Genomic DNA, 20,569 nt, shown 5'->3' on the forward strand with positions numbered 1-20,569 from the left:
ATTAAGTATAACTTATGAGAAAGAAAGAATAAATTATAAACCAGATGACAATTTATTAACTTTTATTTTATACATAAACAGACAAATCAATAATTGCAAAATGTCTAAAAAATAACCAAAAAAAACAAAAGAAAAAAAACAAAAAACTGTTCCCCTATACATATATTGACTGTTGTGTTGACAACCTTCAGACCACTAACTTTAAGACCTGAGTAGTGTTAAAGCAAAACATTTTATAATTTGTTTCCAGAGTTAGAAACAAGATGAAATATAAGTGTTCAATTTAAATGACAGCTTTAGGTTTAGCTGCGATCCAAATACATAAAGGTCAAAAATTAAAAGTAAGACATTTAAACCACAGGGCAAACTACTGAACATTTCTAGCTCCAAACACAAGGCAGATTTTGTAATTACTATAAAAATCTCAAACTAATAAAATGTATTGTTGCAGAAGAGGTGAGATAAAAATACAAAAACCCTAACAGCACAGATACAGTGTTATATTTTAGCAGTATTTAACAGAGATCGCCGTTAAATGAGTTCAGCTGTATCATGCTTTGTGCGTTTAAATAGACTCCAAGCCTTTGTTCCTTAATCAGTACTTGGTGATAGTTTAAAAGGAAAATTATCAATGGAAAAAATAATTTAGTAGCTGGAAGACAAAAAGAACACAAACATTAGCTTTAATCAGTAGCAGAAACATGCTGGCAGACAAAAACAGCAGATAGAAGATACATTTAATCTAAACCTATAAATGTACAAAATGGTTCCTTAAAAATCTTACATGGGTGACAGTGAAATCATTATCTGAGGAGAATCAAAATGGTTTGTAAAAACAGCACTGAAAGCACAAATACAAAAAAAAAAAAAAAAAAAAAAATCAAAGACAAATATTTAACAGAGGTTTCCGACTGCCGCCTGCTACACCACAAATGACGACTTTTGTTTGAAATCCCCCTGAGGAACACAGCAAAACTCAAGTCATTTTCACAAGATGAAAATAACTATTATTTTTAAAATAAAGATGGATTTTACTTACATCATCTTCCTCCCCACCACCACCACCATACACTGATGGAGGTTTGTAGGCCGCACTTGACTGCTTGTTGCTGGGGGTAAACAAGAAAATATCAAATAGAGGAATCAAATTAATAGTTGTGTTGGAATCTGAAGCTTAGGGAATAAAAATAAAAAAATATATATGAAATACATGAATTGTACAAAACTTTAGAAAAAAACAACCTAAAATCTAGCTGATACATGGCTGCGTTGTCTCACACAAATCAACTGAACGGTTTTCTTTGAAATGGGGTCAATTCATTTTCAGTGCCTTGCAAAAATATTCAATGCCATCAACTTTTTCATAGTTTGTAACATTGCAACAGGAAAAAATTTGACTTATTGGGATTTTAAGGTAATCGAGTTGAAGGAAAATTATATTTTTAAGAAATGAAAGGAAAGAACATTGATTTCCAAGCTGTCTGTTCAGAAGTTTACATGACTAATATTCTCCAGCAGACCTCTCAGGCCTTAAACTGAACAGGCTTTCAGTTGCTGGGTCTGAATACATGTGCATACCACTCTTAACATTTTGAAATAAATGAAAAACATTTTATTTACAGTTGACAATTTGCTGTACTTGGCTGCCCAAGGTATGTCCAATAAAATCCCAATGACACACACTGAAGTTTGTAGTCAGATTGTGATAGAAAGTAAAAAGTTAAACCACTCTGGACACTTTTAATTAAATTATAATAGCATAAAACCCAGACCTGTTTAGGTAACTGGTTTGCAGTAACTCAAACTAACAATGCACTTTGTGAAAATGGAAAACAAATTAAGAAAATTCTCTTACCTTTCAGTTTTCACTGCAATATAGAGGGAGGAAGAGAATAAAAGCCAATTTAGTAAAACACTTGGTAAATTATAAAAATGTAAATGTATAACCTTCACAGCCTACATCTGACATATGATAAGCTAATTACAACTGTGACAAAATGTGCAAAATGAAAATTCAACTCCAACTTGGTAACCTAAAAAGACATGTGTGCGTTTTTGTCAGCTGCTAACTTTGTTACTTTCCATTTCTGCTTAGGATTAGGCATCTTCAGATATCCTGTCACTACAGCATAATCACAATAAACCTCTGAATACCAAGAGGTTTTGGAATACTACTGAAAACTTACAGGGAAGATATCCTTTCTTGTTGGCAAACCAAAGGCCGAATATCAAAAGGCCCAACAACAGAAGGCCAAAGATTACCCCGGCAACAATTCCTCCAGTGTTTATGTCACCTTGAAGAAAACATCACATTGAAAATCATGAGAAATAAATTTTTAAACAATTTGCTAACATTTCCACATTTCACTGAACTTTCTAACTCTGTCAAATCGGAGCTACAGAGAAAGGGGAGAACTTACGGACTTCCATCTTTACACTTTTGCAGCGCTGGGAAGGACCGGCCTCGTTGCTCACCTCGCAGTAGTATTCCCCAGTGTCCATCTTGGTCACAGAAGGAAACACCTATATCCATACAAGTCATTTCATTACACAGCAAGTCCACAAAAAGAATGTAAAAGATGGGCATATGTAATGCAGCGTAATGGAGCATAGCCGACCAGCATTCCTGTTTTTGTATCCAGCTTGTAGGTGGCGTTTTTGAAGGCAACATTGGTGCTCGGGTCGGCAGGAAGGAGGGTGGTGCCTTTGTACCAGCTGTATGTTGGTGGCGGTGAACCGTTAGGATCATGGCAGGTAAGGGTGGCGCGTGTATTCGTCGTCACTGTTTGGGGGATTCCACAGTTTGGTACAGATGGCGGCACTGCGAAATACAAAAAAAAAAAAATTAAATACAAAGACAGACCTGGAGCATTTTTATATATTTTGTGCGCTTGAGTTAAAACTGATAAGACTGGTAGTAATTTTCCAAATTAGTAATAATTTTTATTCATGGTAGCTTATTGTGAGCATGCCTTCTGTTCTCAGTATGTTTTCCTACAGCATCTAGAAGTTTGCAGAATTTTACTCTGATTCCTTTACATCTTATAAATTCGCACAATTCAATAAAATGATATGAAACCAAGTTAAAATGCTTTTTTCCCTTCCTGAATCAGCTGTAATTCTCAGAAACATGCCATTTCTGAATCTTTCATTCTCTCACAATTTCAAAGTTGTATTTGCTATGCAAACCAAATTAGATTGGAAGAATGTTGAAGCTGTAAGAAGACTGGATTTAAGATAAATGGGATTATTAGAGATAAAACAGACGATTTGTACAAATAAAAGTTTGCATAAGTCTTTGTAGTAGCACACTGCAGTTTCAAAGTTCAGAAAAATGTAATTTACTAGGTAATATTTGACACTTTATGGGACACACTATTAGTTATTCCTGTCTTAGGAAGTATGCAAGCTCTCTTTGCGGTTTAGTAATAAATTTAAAAGATAACCCTGTTAAAGCACTGTTGTATTCTGTGTAAGACATAACTAGGCCTGTCACAATAAACAATAAATCAATTAATCACATGATAAATTCACAAGTTCAGTTTCATTTGCATGATTTATCGTTTTTTTCTTTCTACCAAAAATTGGATGATAAAAGTCTTCAATCTGGTGTTTTAGTCTTAACTAAAGGCCAATTTTGTTTCATATTTAATTTCATTTGATTTTTTCTGTTGTTTATTTCAAATATTTAAAATGTCTTCCAGTTCCAGTGTTAAATGTTCACTAAAATGTAAAGTTTGTTCATCTTTGAGAATGTGTTCTTGCATTATTATGCCTTTACCATAATATTGTTTGAAAATTGTCTCAGAGCAACAATATTATCGTTTATCACAATAACTTCCGGGACAATTTATCGTCCAGCAAAATTTGTTATTCTCACCATTACTAAACATCAACAAATACATTTGCATCAATGAACAAAGTTCTACAACCATCATTTTAATTAGGAACATAATAATTAATCCATTTTGATAAATGATAACTAGTTAATTTCAACAGATTTCAAACTTCTTCATTTTATAGTTACTCTACCTTGTGATTATTGTCTCCTAAACTAACCAAGTGAGGAAAGGTTCGAATTGAAATTAGAAAAGGATACAAAATTATTAGTGCCTACAATAATAAAGCAAATGTGTCGTTTCAGGAACGCTTACCCAGAACAGTCAGAACCACCTTGGCACTCTTAGGCGTGCTACTGGCGCTGGACACATCACAGTAATACACGCCGTTATCCTTACTGGTCACTTTGGAGAATCTCAAATTTGTGTTGCTGTATATTGTTACGCGATTGGCGTATGAATCTGTGGAGAAGAAGTACAATTACAGTGTTAAGAAACTAAATGCATTTATCAAAGCACTAGTGCAGGTTTCTTAGCTCTAATTTTAAGCTGGACTTGATCGATAAAAAATACATTAGTGTAAATTCTATGTCTCAGTTATAAATTCAGGGACAATTTTTCATTAATTCCTAAGATATATTCTTGTAGTTACCAATAGAATAATTCTTTTAGTACAGTTATTTTTATTTTTAAATACATGCAATGTTAAGGATTGCGTAAACATTAAAATTGATGACAAGTCGTAGCGAAAATTCAGTTGGTGTTGGTTAAAATTATTATTTTCTTTAAATAAATTGCATGAATAAATTGTTGAACATGTAATACATAGGCATTGGTAAAGTTTTCTAAACTCCACTGACAGAAGTCAATCCACTTACCTGTTATTTTTTTGTCAAACATTACATAGCCTGCTGAGCCTTTTGAGTCTACGAATCTCCACTCTATCCTGGGATCTGAACCAAAGTCTGCTGTAAAGGAGCAGGTCATGTCCACACCTGGAAAAATCAATAATTCACATCACTACAGCTGTGAAAGAAACACAATTTGTGAAGCAGAATTTCAAAAGCAAGTTTTAATTGAGAGCATTCTGTCAGTGGCTTTGTTGCCACAAGACTGGCTGTTTATACTAAACCTTAAGTCACTACTTTTATTCTTTTCTAAAAGTAATAATAATTTGAGTGTGGCGACACACACACAGGAATATCAGCCTCAGTTTTCATATCAGTATATCACTAAAAAATGTGTTTGAATGCATTTTTTTTTTTTTGCTTGAATGTCTTGTACAATCCGTTTGTCCCACTGCTGTGACCCAAATCAGCATAAAAACATCAGCAGACTGGCTGTTTGCCATCAGTTCACCGCAGATCCAATGCAAACTAAGCAATTAACAACGTGAAGTTTGGACTGCTGCTTTTTATAAGTTACAACAGAAAACTGCTTTGTGTCACTGTGTTGGTGGTGGGCGGTATTGGGCTTCGGGTAGAAAAGGCCAACTATGTGTATGAATTGTTCACTGCAATCGATCTGTATTTTAAACTGCTAAAATCAAGAAATAATGTCCAACATTATTTAAATGCAGCAATAAACTCAGCATTACCACAGCATCAAGTCAAACGAAACTTGTCATAAAAGGAAACCAGATGGAGATTTTGTCATAATTAAAGCAGCAGTAACATGATGCAGTCATGTAACCAGTGTATTCACAAATATATTTAGGCTCACCTTCATTTTCTTTTACTTTCGGAGTTGGAGTTGTGGTTGTGACGTCAAAACCTTTTCCATCTAAACCTAGGTAAAATAATACATATATTTAAAATTAAGATTACATTTGACATACGCTAAAATGCAGACACATGAGCAGAAAGGGTGACAACATTTATTTTTTAGATTGAGAAAGGTGACATCCATTAAAAAGTAACAACACAATAATAAACACCATCAGGTGGTAAGTAAAGTCCTGAACTCCCATCATCTGTGGTCAGAGTTGTGCTTGACAAGGCTTTAAAAAAAATGCAGTGATGAGAAAAAAAAAAGGAGAAAACTAGGGCAGAAAATGATTAGTGATGCAAACTGTAATTGATTGCGTTACGCTGTTAAAATAAAACTTATACAACATGAGTGGGCTGCCAAGTAGATAAAATACAAACATTTTGAAGACGCAACAGATGCAATGCAAAGTGCAAAAATGCCTCAGTTTAAAATTATTCAACAATGTTTTATGTACTAAATGACTGACTGTCACTTTGACCAGCAGAGGCTCTGCATTCAGGAAGGAGGCAAGGCAAGAAAATGCAGTCGAGGTGGATTTATTTAGAGCAGCAGGTCACAGTTACACCAACACCCATTTCCCAGTGAGACAAAGAAGCTGGCATTTATACCTGAGGCAAGTTGACCACTTATACCGAGTAAAGGGGTGATCAAAAAAGAACAAACAAGAAACAAGCACTACTTACACAAACCTAACAAAACAATTAATGGTACCAACAAACATTTACATGCATGTAAATCATTAGAGCTGAACTACCGTATTTTCCGCTCTATAAAGCACACCTAAAAACCTTCAATTTCCTCAAAAGTCGACAGTGCACCTTATAATCCGGTGCGCCTTATATATGGACCAATATTGAGCTACAACAGGTCTAACAACTACGGTAAGCAGCCGCCGACTTCATTTTCGCCCGTAGAAGCAGCGCGCGGTGCATGCTGGGATAGTTGTCAGAACACTGGTTTGTTAATAAAGTTTGACTGACCTATCTACCTACCGACCATCTAGAATCAGGTCGTCTGCAGGTCATTTAGCATCACGTTCTCCACGAACATGCTGTGTGCGAATGGAGAAGGGTCACCATCGTCCGGCCACACCCCGGCCCAGTCGCGGTAGGCTCTCCTCGCCGACCGGAGTCGGACCGTTTTGTTGACATTCCGTTTTAGTGCAGCTCCATCTAGTGGATGCATAACGCAACTCCAGCCTCTACTGTAGCGTCCATTCTATGCGCCTTATATATGAAAAAAAGTTTTAAAATAGGCCATTCATTGAAGGTGCGCCTTAGTGTGGAAAATACGGTAATCTAAGGTTAATCAAAGAATAAATTTAACTACAACTCCTCAGAGTATTACCGCTATTAATTGTAATGGTATGCTCCAACCTGCGACAGACTGGTGACCTGTCCAGGGTGACCCCGCCTCTCGCCCAGAACGTTAGCTGGAGATGGGCACCAGCAGCCCTCCCGACCCCACTAAGGGACAAGGTTGTAAAGAAAATGGATGGATGGTATGCTCCAGCAGCTTTTTAACAGCACTTGGAGCTCCCCTTGTTACGCAAGTAAGTATTTAAACAATTGGCGAACTCAAATTAAACCAATAGAAATCAGAAACTAGCTGACATTTTCCCCCACATTCTCCCTGAACAGGAAAAATGGCCAGTCTCTCTACCCGAAAGAATGTTTAACTAAATGTCAATGTAGCTAAAATAAAGAAGTGAAACAAAAAGTAAATAAACTAAACATAATATCAATAATCAATTAGGGATGGAACCCCTGGTCTTTATCACACTGACATTAATACAATTAATTAATATATGAATCCTTATAAATTAATAAAAATATAAAAAATTGCAAGCAATACATTTTCTCTGCACAGTCGTAATGTAAAAAAAAAAATCTCTACTCAACTGTGGCTCAACACTCCCTTTCCAATTCCCATTACAACTTTACACGTTGTTACAGAAAACAAACAATGCAAAGAGGATGAAAGATCACACCCATGTACTTTTGGAGCATGCTCTGTGGCTGCCCCGCTCCACCGGAAGAGAAAAAAAAAAAAAAAAACCTCATTCCTTTGTTATGAGGGAGAAGCTTTCGGTGAAACCGTCAGCTGCCTGGGTGAAACTGGCTCCGTTGAGGCATGGCGCCACTTCCAAGACAGCCAAATTGTCCAAACTGATCGTCTGTCTTACGCCACATTTCATTATACTAATACTATTACATTAGAGGAGATCTCAAGCATGTCCCAACTTCCTTCACTGCAAACATGAAACGCTCAGCTGAAGCAGAGTGCTGCAAGACTCATTTACTTATTAACCAGGTGCAAACTCATGCTCCTCTTCTCAAATGAAAGGTATTAATAGAGCAACAATTACAAATTAATCCATGTCCTGGGTGTAGTATTTTGAATGTTACATCATGGATTTGTTATTGCTGGCATTTCAACAGCAGACATCTTTGAAGCCTGCAGGCGCTCCTCACAGGAAGGCTCGACCGAGATAATCGCACAGTCATAGTTTTGGTTTAGGGAGATAACTCTCCAAACAGAAACGACAGCAGCTCTCCCCCGCTTCCTTGTTTGTACAACTTGTGCGTTTCAGTGTGGGGACAATCTGTGTGTTTCAAAATAAAGCACAAAGAGTTCATTCAGGGTAGAGAGCATCCAAAAAGGCAGAGATGAAGTAACGGATTTAATAAGAGGCATTCAATCCTTTAAGACTTAAGGACACAGGGTTTCAAGTTCGGACACACTTGATTGAATCATGTGAATTAGCAGGACACTCATTTTAGTGTTGCAACAACAAACCACCCTGCGGCTCTCCCCTATTTTTAATAATAATGATCACATGAGTTGTGAAGGCTGCATGACATGACAGTTCTTGGGCAGTTTGGTGGGAATTTGGCTTAAGATTTATGGGAATAAATTGTGACATCACTGCAAAAAAAATGATACACTTTACAAGAAATATATTTTTTTAAATGTTCCCAAATCTTTCAGAGTCCAGCCCACAAAATAACCAGTGAAAGAGACATGTTACCTTGACTATCAGCTGACGATGCCAGAAATAATATACAAAATATAAGCAGCATCAAATACCAGCATATTCTCTCTCTCTCTTGTGCCGTTATTGTAATTTTCTTCTCATAAGCATGAGAATTCATTTATTTTATTTGCTAGGGAATTTTCCACTTAGTCATGTAATTTTGGTGAAAGTTGTTAGAAAACTGAAAAGAATCTCAAGACCAAATATTTGTTCATTGGCAATTAAAGGTAGAGTCCCAAAACCCTTAAGTTAGACAACATGTGTAAAGAATTAAATATCTTGTTCTATTAACAAAATATCATTGTAAAAATAGTTTTTAATCTATATCTTTACCATAATTTTCTATTAAATTAGTTTACACTACAAATGGTGTAATGCTTGACATTACCATAAAGTCATTCCAATATTCATAAATATATTATTCTAATTTTTTTATTACATTTACTATCATTTAATTTTTTATACTTACATTTACTTTACCATCATCTTTAACACCGCTGTATTTATTATCCAAATATTTTCAAAGTCAGCTTTTATTTTTTTTACCAATGATATCATTATGGTCATGTACATTTTTCTTCATCTTCAACATATTTTATTATTTCCCAATTTTGATTAGGTTGTTAGAATTATAATTTTTACTTATCATAAACATGTTTTTTGATACACTTTTATTGTATGGCTTGACATTTGATAGCAAACGCCTCCACAACTCAAATAAAAAAATGTAAAAATCCATTTATCTTCTACCCAGTGTTTCCCAACCCTGGTCCTCAAGGCACACTGACCAGCATGTTTTAGATGTTCCCCTGCTTCAACACACCCCATTCAGATGACTGCAATTCAGGAAAACCCAGTTAATCAGCCATTAATTGAAATAATGTGTGCTGAAGCAGGACGACATCTAAAATGCTGGTCAATGTGCCTTGAGGACCAGGGTTGGGAAACACCGTTTTACACTGTAATTTGTTTGCATTTATTTTATCTTCATATACTAATTGTTTTTACATCCATTTCTTTCATTTGTAATTTGATTATGATACTAGTTATCAGTTTTGAATCGTGTTTGTTTTTTTTTATCAACTTAAAAAAGAAAAAGAAAGAAAAAAGCAAGCATTTTTTTGGCGTTTACCAATACATTTCAATATGGGCGTTGGTTGTACACTTTCCAGAAATTGTTATTGGCACAAACAACTCACTGTTATATTAAAAAGCATCCAGTTTTGGAATATACATTTCAACTTACCATCTACATAAGTAAAAAAAAAAAAAAAAAAAAAAAACTACACTCAATGAAAGAAGAAAACAAAAAACTGGAACTTTTGAATACAACCGGTCAAACCTTCGCTACACTTTGTAGTAATACAGACAAGTTAGTGCCATCGCTTTACAATAAAACTTATTAACCCTCGATTAACTTTAAACAAGAAAAAGGCTGAAAGCAGCTCACCTGTCGCGGCGCACAGGAACAAAAGCAGTGAAACGAGGCGCCCCATGTTTCTTCGCTGTTTTCTTTCACACACTCGGTCCTCTCCCGTATTTCTGCCTAAACTATGAAGATAAAGTTCCACAAAATAATCCTCACGTCGAGTAAACAGCTTAGTTTCGCTCTTTTGCTGCTTCTTTTCCAAGAACTTCACCAGCTCGAGCTGCTTCCCTCTCACCTGTAAAGCAGCAACCTAAGGTGACAACAAGAGCGCTCACTTCCGGGTTATCAGATCTCAACAGGTGACGTGACGACAGAGTGGAAAAACAGGTCGGGACTGAAACGAAGCCACCACATTTACACACAGGGGCAGGGAAAACAGAAGAGAACAGGACGAAGTAGAAGAAAACAAGAATCCTGTTTGAATTGTCCAGCTGCGTGGCCTGGGGGGTTCACGTCCACTGAGTTTTCTGTTTTTGTGTTGAAGGTGTGTAGCTTCCTTCCTTCCTCCCTTTCTCATTCTTGAGACGTTAAAGGTTATTATTCTTTTTGTGAGGTTTCCTCTCTTTCAGAGTGATGTTTGATCCCACATGTGTCCACTAACGTGGTAAAAGATTTGTATTTGCATAACCGACTTCTATTAAGAGTTAAAAATGTCACAATACAGCAGTGTCAGCTGAACACTGCTCATTCTCATGGACTCCCTGCAGTGGTGGGAAGTAACGAAGTACAAGTACTTCGTTACTGTACTTAAGTACAGTTTTCGTGTATCTGTACTTTACTTAAGTAGATTTAATAATGGGGACTTTCTACTTTTACTTCACTACATTTTACAGTAAGTATCTGTACTTTCTACTTCACTACATTTCTACAAAAGTGTCGCGTTACTCGTTACATCCAAGTCGCGTTGCTCTTTTCTTCCGTTAAAATGTGAAGTTCAGGGATTTAAGGTGGCGCCGTAAAATCCGAGCAATAACGTGACTTAGTGTCTGTTGTCACCCATCGGCTCCACCTTTACTCGCACTCGGAGCTCCAGACATGCGCAGTGGTTTCCTCTGAGCGGGAGGAGATGTTTGTCTATAATATAATAGCTGCATAAATTGATATGGCGACATGTAAAATCAGCAGCGCTTCGCTTTCACAGACGGGGGGACTTCGTCCAACTTTTAGCGTCACTTCGAAGGAAAGCTTAAAGAAAGGTAAGATCTGTGCTAGCAAAGCTAGCTGTACTGAGACACATGTTGCATCTGATGAAAAAAGGTTGTCACTCATGCGCTGAATTATTGTGTGGAGGTGTTGACTGAGGTGTCGCAAATATGGGACAACGCTGTGACCAAAGTCTGCAATATAGTGATATGACATTCAGGAACGATCTGATTCTTCTGGACGGATCCTAAGGACTGAAGCCTCACTGAGAGCCGTTACTTATTCAGCGATTAAATGAATGTCTATATATATATATATATATATATATATAGACATTCATTTAATCGCTGAATAAGTAAAAGTTGAACGTATGAACACAGAGCATGCTCATTGCTCATTGATTGATTTCGTCTCCTGTCATGGTGGCAAACATCACAGTGGGAGGGAGGGTGAGAACAGTCACGGTGCTCATTCTGCTTAGTTACTTGTTGCGCCGTTGGACAGTGTTCATAGTTGAACGTTATTTACCGTTAATTGCGATGTTTCAGTTGTGGTTTCTGACATGGGCAATATGGGCAACCGCCCAGGGCGTTATTTTTCTAGGAATAGCAGGAGACCTCTGCGGATTGTAGCACAGCGATGAAAGCAAAACAGAATGAAGTGAGTTTTAATTGATACTGGTTAAATATATTTCAGCTCTAAGTATTTAATATCTAGGTGTTTTTTATGGGAATGTGGATCTTTCAGATCAATCTGAAAACCAATTTTGATAGGTAAACTTAATGTTATTGTGTCATTTAGCGCGGGGCGCTGGTCTTGGTCTTGGGTTCGGTGGTCTTGACTACAACTCTGCTACATGGCTCCTTGGTTGCATATCCTCCACCCCGCCCGCACCTTCTTTACATCCCCTTTCAGTTAGATTTCTTTCTAAATAAATGTGACTAATGAAGTTCATGCTATGTTAGGACAGGAGACAAAATGTTTCCATCCCTGAAATTATGACTCACAGAATCACATATCTAAGTCTAAACTGTTACAGAGAATAAACAAAATAAAAACATGTTTAATCTGTGGTAGTGTTAATTAAAATGGCACATTTCTGATGTATTAAAATTAAATACGATCGGCACACTTAATGATATTAGCGATTAGGTAATGCATTCAGCAAGTACTTTTACTTTTAATACTTAAGTATTTTTAAAAGCCAGGACTTTTTTACTTTTACTTAAGTAAAATGTTAATGTGGTACTTTGACTTTTACTTAAGTACATTTTTGACTGTGTATTTGTACTTTTACTTAAGTACATTTTTTGAGTACTTTCTCCACCACTGACTCCCTGTATAATTCTGAACTGCGACAATTTATTCTAAAATGAGCTAATTTTAAGAATTGTGTAACAATTTTAACAGCTGTTTTCTAGAAACTGATAAATACTGCTACAATTAAAGCTCATACTAACCTTCTGTAAACATTGTCAACCACTCCTTGTGAGTTTGAAAAAATCTATATTTTTTAATTTTGTCATTTATTTCTTGTGTTTCTGGATCCAGTTGAGATCAATGACTTGTTAATCTTTGAAATCCTAGAGTGAGCTCTGCTTGACGATCCTCTCAAAGCTTTCCCAGTTTCAGTCTTTGCCATTTTTAAAATTAATATAAATATTTTAGTAATCTATAAACAGCCAGCTGTAATTACACTACTTGAAAATAGCACAATTTTTCCACTTCTCAATGTTTTTATTGCAGTTCAAGTCATTCAAGTTAGGGATGCACAGATTGCATTTTTCTGTTTGATAGACGATTGCCAATCTTTTAAAAAAAAAACTTGACCTGCTGATTCTGCAATTTTTTGTCTGAAATGTTGCAAAATGTAGCAAGAAAGTCACTGAGTTGGCAACAGTAGAGTGACTAACTAAGCATGCAGACATGATGTGGTGGATGGGTTTATCAGTGAACCCTCTCTCACAGAGAAATAGATGACTGTGGCTGATTTTTAGACCTTTGCCGAGGAAGATAAGATTGGTGGATGAGATCAGCTTCACATTTAAGTATTGGTTTCTCACCAATCTCCCAAAATGAAGGAAATCAGGGTTGATTTATTGTTTGCACCCCTAGTTCAAGTCCATTGATTGGTACAAAGGTAAGTGGTGAGCTGTTAGAGGTTAAAAGATAAGAAAAAGTTACGCCAAACTGAAAACTAATGTAACTTTTAGAGTTATACAACATGGCCCTTTTCAGGCAACACAAAATAGGTTAACAATTTACAGCTGTTCAGCTGTTGAACTGTTGTGTGATGAAAAGCAGCGTGTTTCTACAAAAATGGCAAAAAAAGGAGGCAATTAAAAGAAGAGAGACAGACCATCATGACACTTCAAATGTTGGCTTTTCCTACAAAGAAATGGCAAAGAAAGTCAAGATGTCATTGAGTTCCCTTCACCATCAAAAAGCCAATTCTGAATCAGAGCACAAGTTTCTGAGAAATTAAGTTTCTGAAATTAAACACGCTGAAGTTTGTTGTGACGTGACAAAATGCGTAAGAGCTCAAGGGGTGTGAATGCTTTTCAAGTTCCTTCTGTTTACGGGGAAGTGGAAGAGTTGTTCCGATAAACATAATGGAATCCAGTTTGAGATATCTGAGGTGTGATGCAAAGGGAAGAAACGAGAGAGCAAAGTCCTCAAACCTGAATAGCAGCTTCTTTGATAGACATGAATGTTTAAGCAGCACTCTGAGGGTTGCTTCATTCGCAATGCAGAGGCTCGTTAAATGTTTAACTACACGTGTAGTGCATATTTAAGTAGTTCTGCTCTTTCCTCTTTTTCAAAACAATCATCTGTACCTGAGAATTACAGCTTTACAATCTCTAGATTTTCCTGGGTCTTTTCCTATACTCTCCTCTCTTCACTTAACTACATGTTTACAGGAATAAGGTTTGGGGAAAAGATGACCATGTAGGAAGGTTGATTTTGTGTATTTTGATTTGTTTCTGCGCTGAATTGGCCACATGTTTTCCTGTCCTAACTTATTTTCACTTAAACTTCCCCAAGTATTTAAGAGTTTGTAATTGTAACAATGTTTTCTACAAAGAGTCTTTGAGGAAGAAAAGACAACAGACTCACCACCAAGTGGACAGCTGTGTTTTTCCACATCCTCGTTGTTTCAGTCATATTTGTTGAAAAAATCTTAACTTTTGTTTTATCTGGCCAAAGCACACAAGTCCACTGAAGTCTTTTTTTTTTTTAATCAAATTATAAATTATGTTTGTAAAAGGGTAGAAAAGGCTTCATGTCAGCATCACTCTCAGTAGTTTGCATGGCAGCACATTTTGCTGCGGTCATAGATTAGCAGGGATTTCCTGAAATTATTGTAATTGGGTAAACAATCCATTTAAAATATGCTAGTTGCATTCATTTTTTATGAACTTTTCTATTCCATGTTTACAATAATATCTGTTTACAAATAGATTGAATTTCTAGGGGAAAAAATACAAAAAATGTGTCCCACTTTTGTTCACAGGATTACAAATTAATCAGTAACAGATTGAAATGTACTACTGACATACTTTTGCAAAGCAGAGACTGTCATTCCTCTTTCACTTCAGTTTATTGTCAGTATACAGTTCATAGTACAATAGTGCTTTTCAGTGCATTGATATGATTGTGCTTTTGCTACACACCGCCTATTTAACTATGTACATGAGTAAAAACACTTTACATTATTAGTTCCTCTTAAATGAAATAACTGCTAATTAAACTCATAGCATCTAAGTTGCATTCAACAAGCCTTGGCCGAACATGGGAGTCTCAGGCACAAATGTGAGGCAAAATAACAACCTACTTTTGGTTTTTCCTTGTAATCCCATTACAGAAGTCAACAGAACGCCAGAGAGAAATTATTGCTCATGCATGCATATTTGTGCTCCATCACTAAGAGCCTCTGAAGTTCAGTTCTGATCTCCATCGGCGTTCTTTGTAGCCCTATTTCGATCCCTATCGACAAACGACTGCGCCCTCCCCGCTGCTTGACCTGTGTGGCTTGTGGTTACCACTGTCTGCCCTTGGTGTTTGACAGCCAGCCAAGAAGAGACACATGGGACAGATTTCCGTCAGCGGGATAAACACGTTGCCTACCTTTAAAAGAGGTGAAACTCGGCAATAATTCATTATTGCAGAGCGCCAAGTTGCATAACTTTGGAGCTGGATAGGATTTTTAGCTGAGATATGGCATAGCTAAAGAAGTTGTCACACTTTGTTTAAAACGCCCTCATAACTGCATCGTAGATATAGATAAATATTATCTTATTAACAAGACTAGAGGCTAAAGCTTTATATCTTCCAGGTACTAACTGCAGCTAAAACTGTTTTCGGATATTTGGGTCGTATTCATGCATTTTGCTCAGTAAAGTCTCTCAGGACCTAATAAGCCCCATCACTCTCCGACACGTGAAAGTATTGTAGAGTACAAAGAGTATGCAGCAGTTTCTGTGCTTAGTATCGAGTGTATATAATGCAGAGGATACAGCCCTATGACAAAACCAACATTCGTTATACGTACATTCAGTTTGAACTATTGCACTTTGTGCATACACACAACTTGAAGAGAGTCCAGTATTCGTCACCAAGTGATTGTGGAAGCAAGTGTTAGCATATGCAGCTGTATGGCGCCTGCTTCACAGCAGCGTAGGAAGAGTCATCAAGGTCAGCAGTAGGCCACTGCAGCTTTGTAACAGGACACTCCATGCTGAGCACGGAAGCAGGAGCTCTGTAAAGTTTTAAAAAGGGGGAAAATGTTAACATTTCAGAAGAATGACGGCTTCCTTTGTTATTTTTTTTTGCACATAAAATAACAGGAAGTGCACAGCTGCAGAGAACAATGGCCGTGACGGGCGAGCAGCTTACTTTTCTCCACCACTGAGGTTTTGGTGGCAGCGGCTGAGTCGCCCAGCCTGATGTTGCAGGTGAAGTTGGACTTGCCTTTGGGCAAGTTCTTGAACAGCATGCGGCAGACGTTGCCTGGAAAGATACGGGCTTTGGCACGGTTCTTGTAGGGGGCGTGCTGCTCCTCGTCCGGGTTGGTGGTGTCGAGGAGCCTCTCGCCCTGCGTGTATTTGCAGAAGGGTTCCGGTGACTCAGCTGGAAGTGCGTACTTGCAGTCCATCCTGAGGTTGTTCTCGGCCACGGAGCAGTAGGACAACTGTACCACCTTCTGAGCCGACGCGAAGCCTGGACGTTAGAAGACACGCTTTATGTGTACTTAGTGTTGGGAAAACTTATCAGAAGCCTTGTAGATGTCAGAAAAGGCACAATCTGCAGATCACCTTACCAAAGAGTAACACTGTAATCAATAGGAACATTCTCCCAAGATTCCTGGAGAAACAAATAAATCACCCAATTAAACCAGGGCAAACACACGCATAATGCTTTTCTTTGTTTGCTTTAGAGTCTCTGCATCAGTGATGCTCCAAACAAATAAAGCTGACTGTGCTGTAAAGATCAGATTCAGATACAGGAGGCATAAATATCACATTTCTTGTAGCTCTGCAGAAAAAGTACAGTAACACCCATCTGATCACAAAACAGCCTCACTGTTTACGCTGCAAAGACACGGAGCTGCAAACTTCACTGGTGAGTTGCCAGTATTGACGCATTCCTTTGTCTAACCTCTGTGGACGGCACAGGACGATTATTCATCTGTTCACACTGAATATATTAAGAACACACACACACACAGACGCACACAAGGCGGTCCAGCAACATTTAATTTGACTCACACGGACCTTCTCATTAAAAGACAAATGCTTCACTGCAGTTTGGAGCCAAACACTTTTATGCCGACGAACGGAATGAAAGAGGAGCAGCCTGTATAGCTCAGATCTGATTGACATGCCTGAGTATGAATCATGCTCACCTTCTCTGATGCATTTTGAGTCCTCCTCAGTGTTCTGCAGTGCGATGCCGGGGGTAGATACAGTAGAGGTCGGCTTATAGAAGAAGCGGAGGGGAGAGGGAGGGGGACAGAAAAGGGAGAAAGAGAGGGAGGAGAGGGGAAGAGCATGCTGCTCCAGTGGACTTTGGGGACATATGAGGTTTGCTATTGATTTTTTTTTTTTTTTTTTTCCGCCTCTGTTTTACCAAGGCACAGAGGATCACATGTCAATACACAAACCTTATGCTCCAAATTCACAGACTCGGGCTGCTGAATCTGAGAGACATCTGGGATGTTATGACAAGTATTTACAGTGAGATTAAATTGGACTCGGGTGGACTGTGCTTACTGATTACATGACTTCAGCAGCGTTTGGACTTTTTAGGGGTTTAAGTGAAAATAAAAATGCATTTTAATATTTTTATTTGTGAAACAAATCCACAATTATGAACTACTTTATAACAATTCCCAATTGCAGACTAGCATTTATGTTTGTAACAAGACAAATTATTTAAAAAATGTATGCATACAAGCTCAGAGTGTGACATGGTGGTGGCAGCATCATGCCGCGGTGATGCTTTTCTTAAACCTTTCAGATCTGATTTGAACATAGATGAAGTTAATAAAGGGCAATCCTGGAAGGAAATCTGAGACTGGGACAAAATTTCACCTTCAACTAGAACAGCATCATTAAAGACACCCTAACATATCCAGGTGTTTCTGTCCGGCTAAAAATTAGTCCATCAGCTCAACAACTTATCCAAAAAACATCACAAGATAACCTAGAACTACATCTGGAGCATTCTGCCCTTTCATTATGATCAGTGTTCATGATTCAAGAAAACTGACATTCAAGGGAGCATCCCAAGGTCATGACCTTGGGATGCTCAACAAACATATCCCAATTTGTTGGTCATCCCAATGTGGTGACCAACAAATATGATTACATGCATATTCTTCCTCAAAAACCTCTTCAGTATGGATGAATGAAAACAATTCTGGAAAAAAAAAGGACCAAAACTCCTCTAGTCAGTTCTACTTTAATAAATTAAATCATGATTTGAAAGTTTTTTGTTCTGCTTCAAGTCATCTTTTAATTTAGAAGTTGTTTGATGATCTGAAGCATTTAGGTGTGACAGAAAGGTAAATAATAATAATAAAAAACTGCAATTACTAAATACTATTTTACATCACATATGGTTGAAACATGGTAGAGGCAGCATCATGCTGTGGAGGTGCTTTTCTTAATAACAGGATGTGAGCATTTTTTATCTTAGTGGTGTTGTATATATAAACATTCAGAGGTTGAATGTAGCTGTAAGTTGTGAGGACTTTTGACTTGAAGTAAAAAAAAGGTTCAAATCCTGACCGTGGGCTTTTATGCCTGGAGTGTGTGTGTCCTTCTTGTGTGTGTAGGTTCCTGCTGGGATACTCCAGTTTCCAATGACAGTCAAAAAAATCTTCATGTTTAGTTAGCTGCATGACTTTGTGTTGCCTGTGACAGACTAGCAACAAGTTCAAGGTGCATCCTGCCATACCAACTGGCACTAACCAACCGCACACCCGGGCGACAAGTTTCCACAACCGATCACAAAAAACTAAATTAAACACACACATTTAACTCATATGTCATCAAACTAAGACATGAACAGAATGGATTCAAATGGGAAACAATGCCTGAAATGTCGCTTTTGTAAGAACGATACAATCATTCATCAAGATACAAATAAGACACTGTAACACTAAACTATTTTTGTAATTTCATGAAAACCTTTGCAAAACACAGTCAAAACACTTGTTTCTGTATTTTTTCTCTTTCTACCTTCAGTGTGTTGATCCCACAGTTTGAGCTTTGGGGACCCTTCAACTGACATCTATGTGATTTCAATAAAAACATTCAATTTAAATGTGTTGCTTCAGTTGTTGACTGTGTGTTGTACGACTTTGTACTTTTGTGTTTTAATGATGTAAAGTATGCTGAACTGTTGCTGAAATGTGAAATAAACTTCTTAATAATATCAAATAAACTTGATTGACTAATTAAAGTTCACAAAATAAAATAATATGAGAACTAGACTTATTATTTTAATACTAAAGAAAGTTGGAAACTTATAACTGATCAGCAGACTAACACAGGGGTTGAAAACAACGCCGCCACAGTGCTAGCTAGAGCAGCTAGCTCTAGCTGGCTGTTGGGTTCCATGTTGGACTTCAATACGACGAGCTAACAGATCACCTGTTTGCTACTCTGCTAACACACATCTAGCAGAATAGCACACAGCTAGCACACATTAGCTGTTTGCTACAGTGTCATCACTCATCCACATTCCTTACTTTCACGCTTACTGGGACTCTCCTCCTGCAAGGTAAGTTTAGTTTTGAGCCGTGTGGCATCAGTCACCTGCCAATATGCTCTTCCAAACATTTACCAGGGATGTATATATTTATGGCTCCTATTTAGTGTATAAACAAGATGAACTGCACCTTCACTACAGTCCATATTGTGTAATTTACTGAGCTAAACCTAAAGTGTCCTCTGCATCTCCTTCACACGGCTCATCATCCATTTTGTCAAGGTCCTTCCTGGACAGCCGGTGAACAACTGGCCCGCTGAAGTGATCTCCTGGGACACAGACAGAAGTCTGAGAGCAGCACAAACCACAGCTCTCTGTGACACAGCATGCCACTCCTTTATGCTGTCTTTTTATGTCATACATTAACGCTGCTTCTTCTTCTTCTTCTTCTTCTTCTTCTTTGTCTTCTTTTGTTCACATGTCTTACATGGTTTTAAAATATATTTATTGCTGAGAAAGCAGGTTGTGGGGATTCCTGCCAAGAGTATTCGACTGGGATTCTGTGGCTGTGATCCGGGCTGCTCCACTGGCTGCTGCTGCTGCTGCTGATACGCTGCAGATGAAAGAAGAGCCTTCGCTTGTATTACTCACTCAATTAAACTATGCAACTGAGTGATTTGCTGCTTACTACCCTGCTAGATGTTAATTAGATTTTACCCTTTCAGTTCAACACTGGCCAAAAATCGGAATGAGTGGGATATCTTAGCCACTGCATAGCCCACACCCTGCATTTTAAACGTGAAGGGGAAAAAAATGTTAACATGCTTTTGCTCAAACAGAAATCACTCCCTGTAAGGCTAGGATTTTTTTTTTTTCCGCAGAGGAGTCCGTGAGGAGTCATATGCTCAATACGGATTACCTAATCATTTTTTTTAATTTCCAGAATTAAAAAAGTTCTGGAAATTTTTTTAATTTCCAGAATTAAAAAAATTCTGGAAATTAAAAAAAGCTAATGAAGCAACATGCTTCTCTTAATTGGAAGAGAGTCACAATCTCGATATATTCCAACAAATATAAATAAATATGTTTAGGTTACAGAGGAATTGAAAAAAAAAAACTCCAGAGAAAAAGTAT

The 20,569-nt window shown here is 37.5% G+C and overlaps 2 protein-coding genes across 2 annotated transcripts; both read right to left on the bottom strand.

Moving 5' to 3' along the window:
• Window positions 1-45: 45 nt before the first annotated feature.
• Window positions 46-10,589, bottom strand: f11r.1 (F11 receptor, tandem duplicate 1). The gene is made up of 10 exons (XM_008427671.3): window positions 10,097-10,589; window positions 5,562-5,627; window positions 4,718-4,834; window positions 4,155-4,301; window positions 2,619-2,821; window positions 2,421-2,523; window positions 2,187-2,294; window positions 1,856-1,868; window positions 1,040-1,109; window positions 46-957 (listed from the first exon to the last, which is right to left on the bottom strand). Exons 1-10 carry the CDS (start codon window positions 10,140-10,142, stop codon window positions 922-924), a joined length of 909 nt encoding a protein of 302 aa, XP_008425893.1. The 5' UTR covers window positions 10,143-10,589; the 3' UTR covers window positions 46-921.
• Window positions 10,590-14,800: 4,211 nt separating this feature from the next.
• thy1 (Thy-1 cell surface antigen) lies at window positions 14,801-17,297 on the bottom strand. The gene is made up of 4 exons (XM_081615317.1): window positions 17,124-17,297; window positions 16,539-16,582; window positions 16,115-16,438; window positions 14,801-15,977 (listed from the first exon to the last, which is right to left on the bottom strand). The coding sequence occupies exons 1-4, from the start codon at window positions 17,135-17,137 to the stop codon at window positions 15,886-15,888; spliced, it is 474 nt and encodes a 157-aa protein (XP_081471443.1). The 5' UTR covers window positions 17,138-17,297; the 3' UTR covers window positions 14,801-15,885.
• Window positions 17,298-20,569: the final 3,272 nt, after the last annotated feature.

The sequence above is a fragment of the Poecilia reticulata genome, chromosome 14 (genome assembly GCF_904066995.2).
Source record: "Poecilia reticulata chromosome 14, P_reticulata-male-v2, whole genome shotgun sequence".
NCBI classification, from domain to species: domain Eukaryota; kingdom Metazoa; phylum Chordata; class Actinopteri; order Cyprinodontiformes; family Poeciliidae; genus Poecilia; species Poecilia reticulata.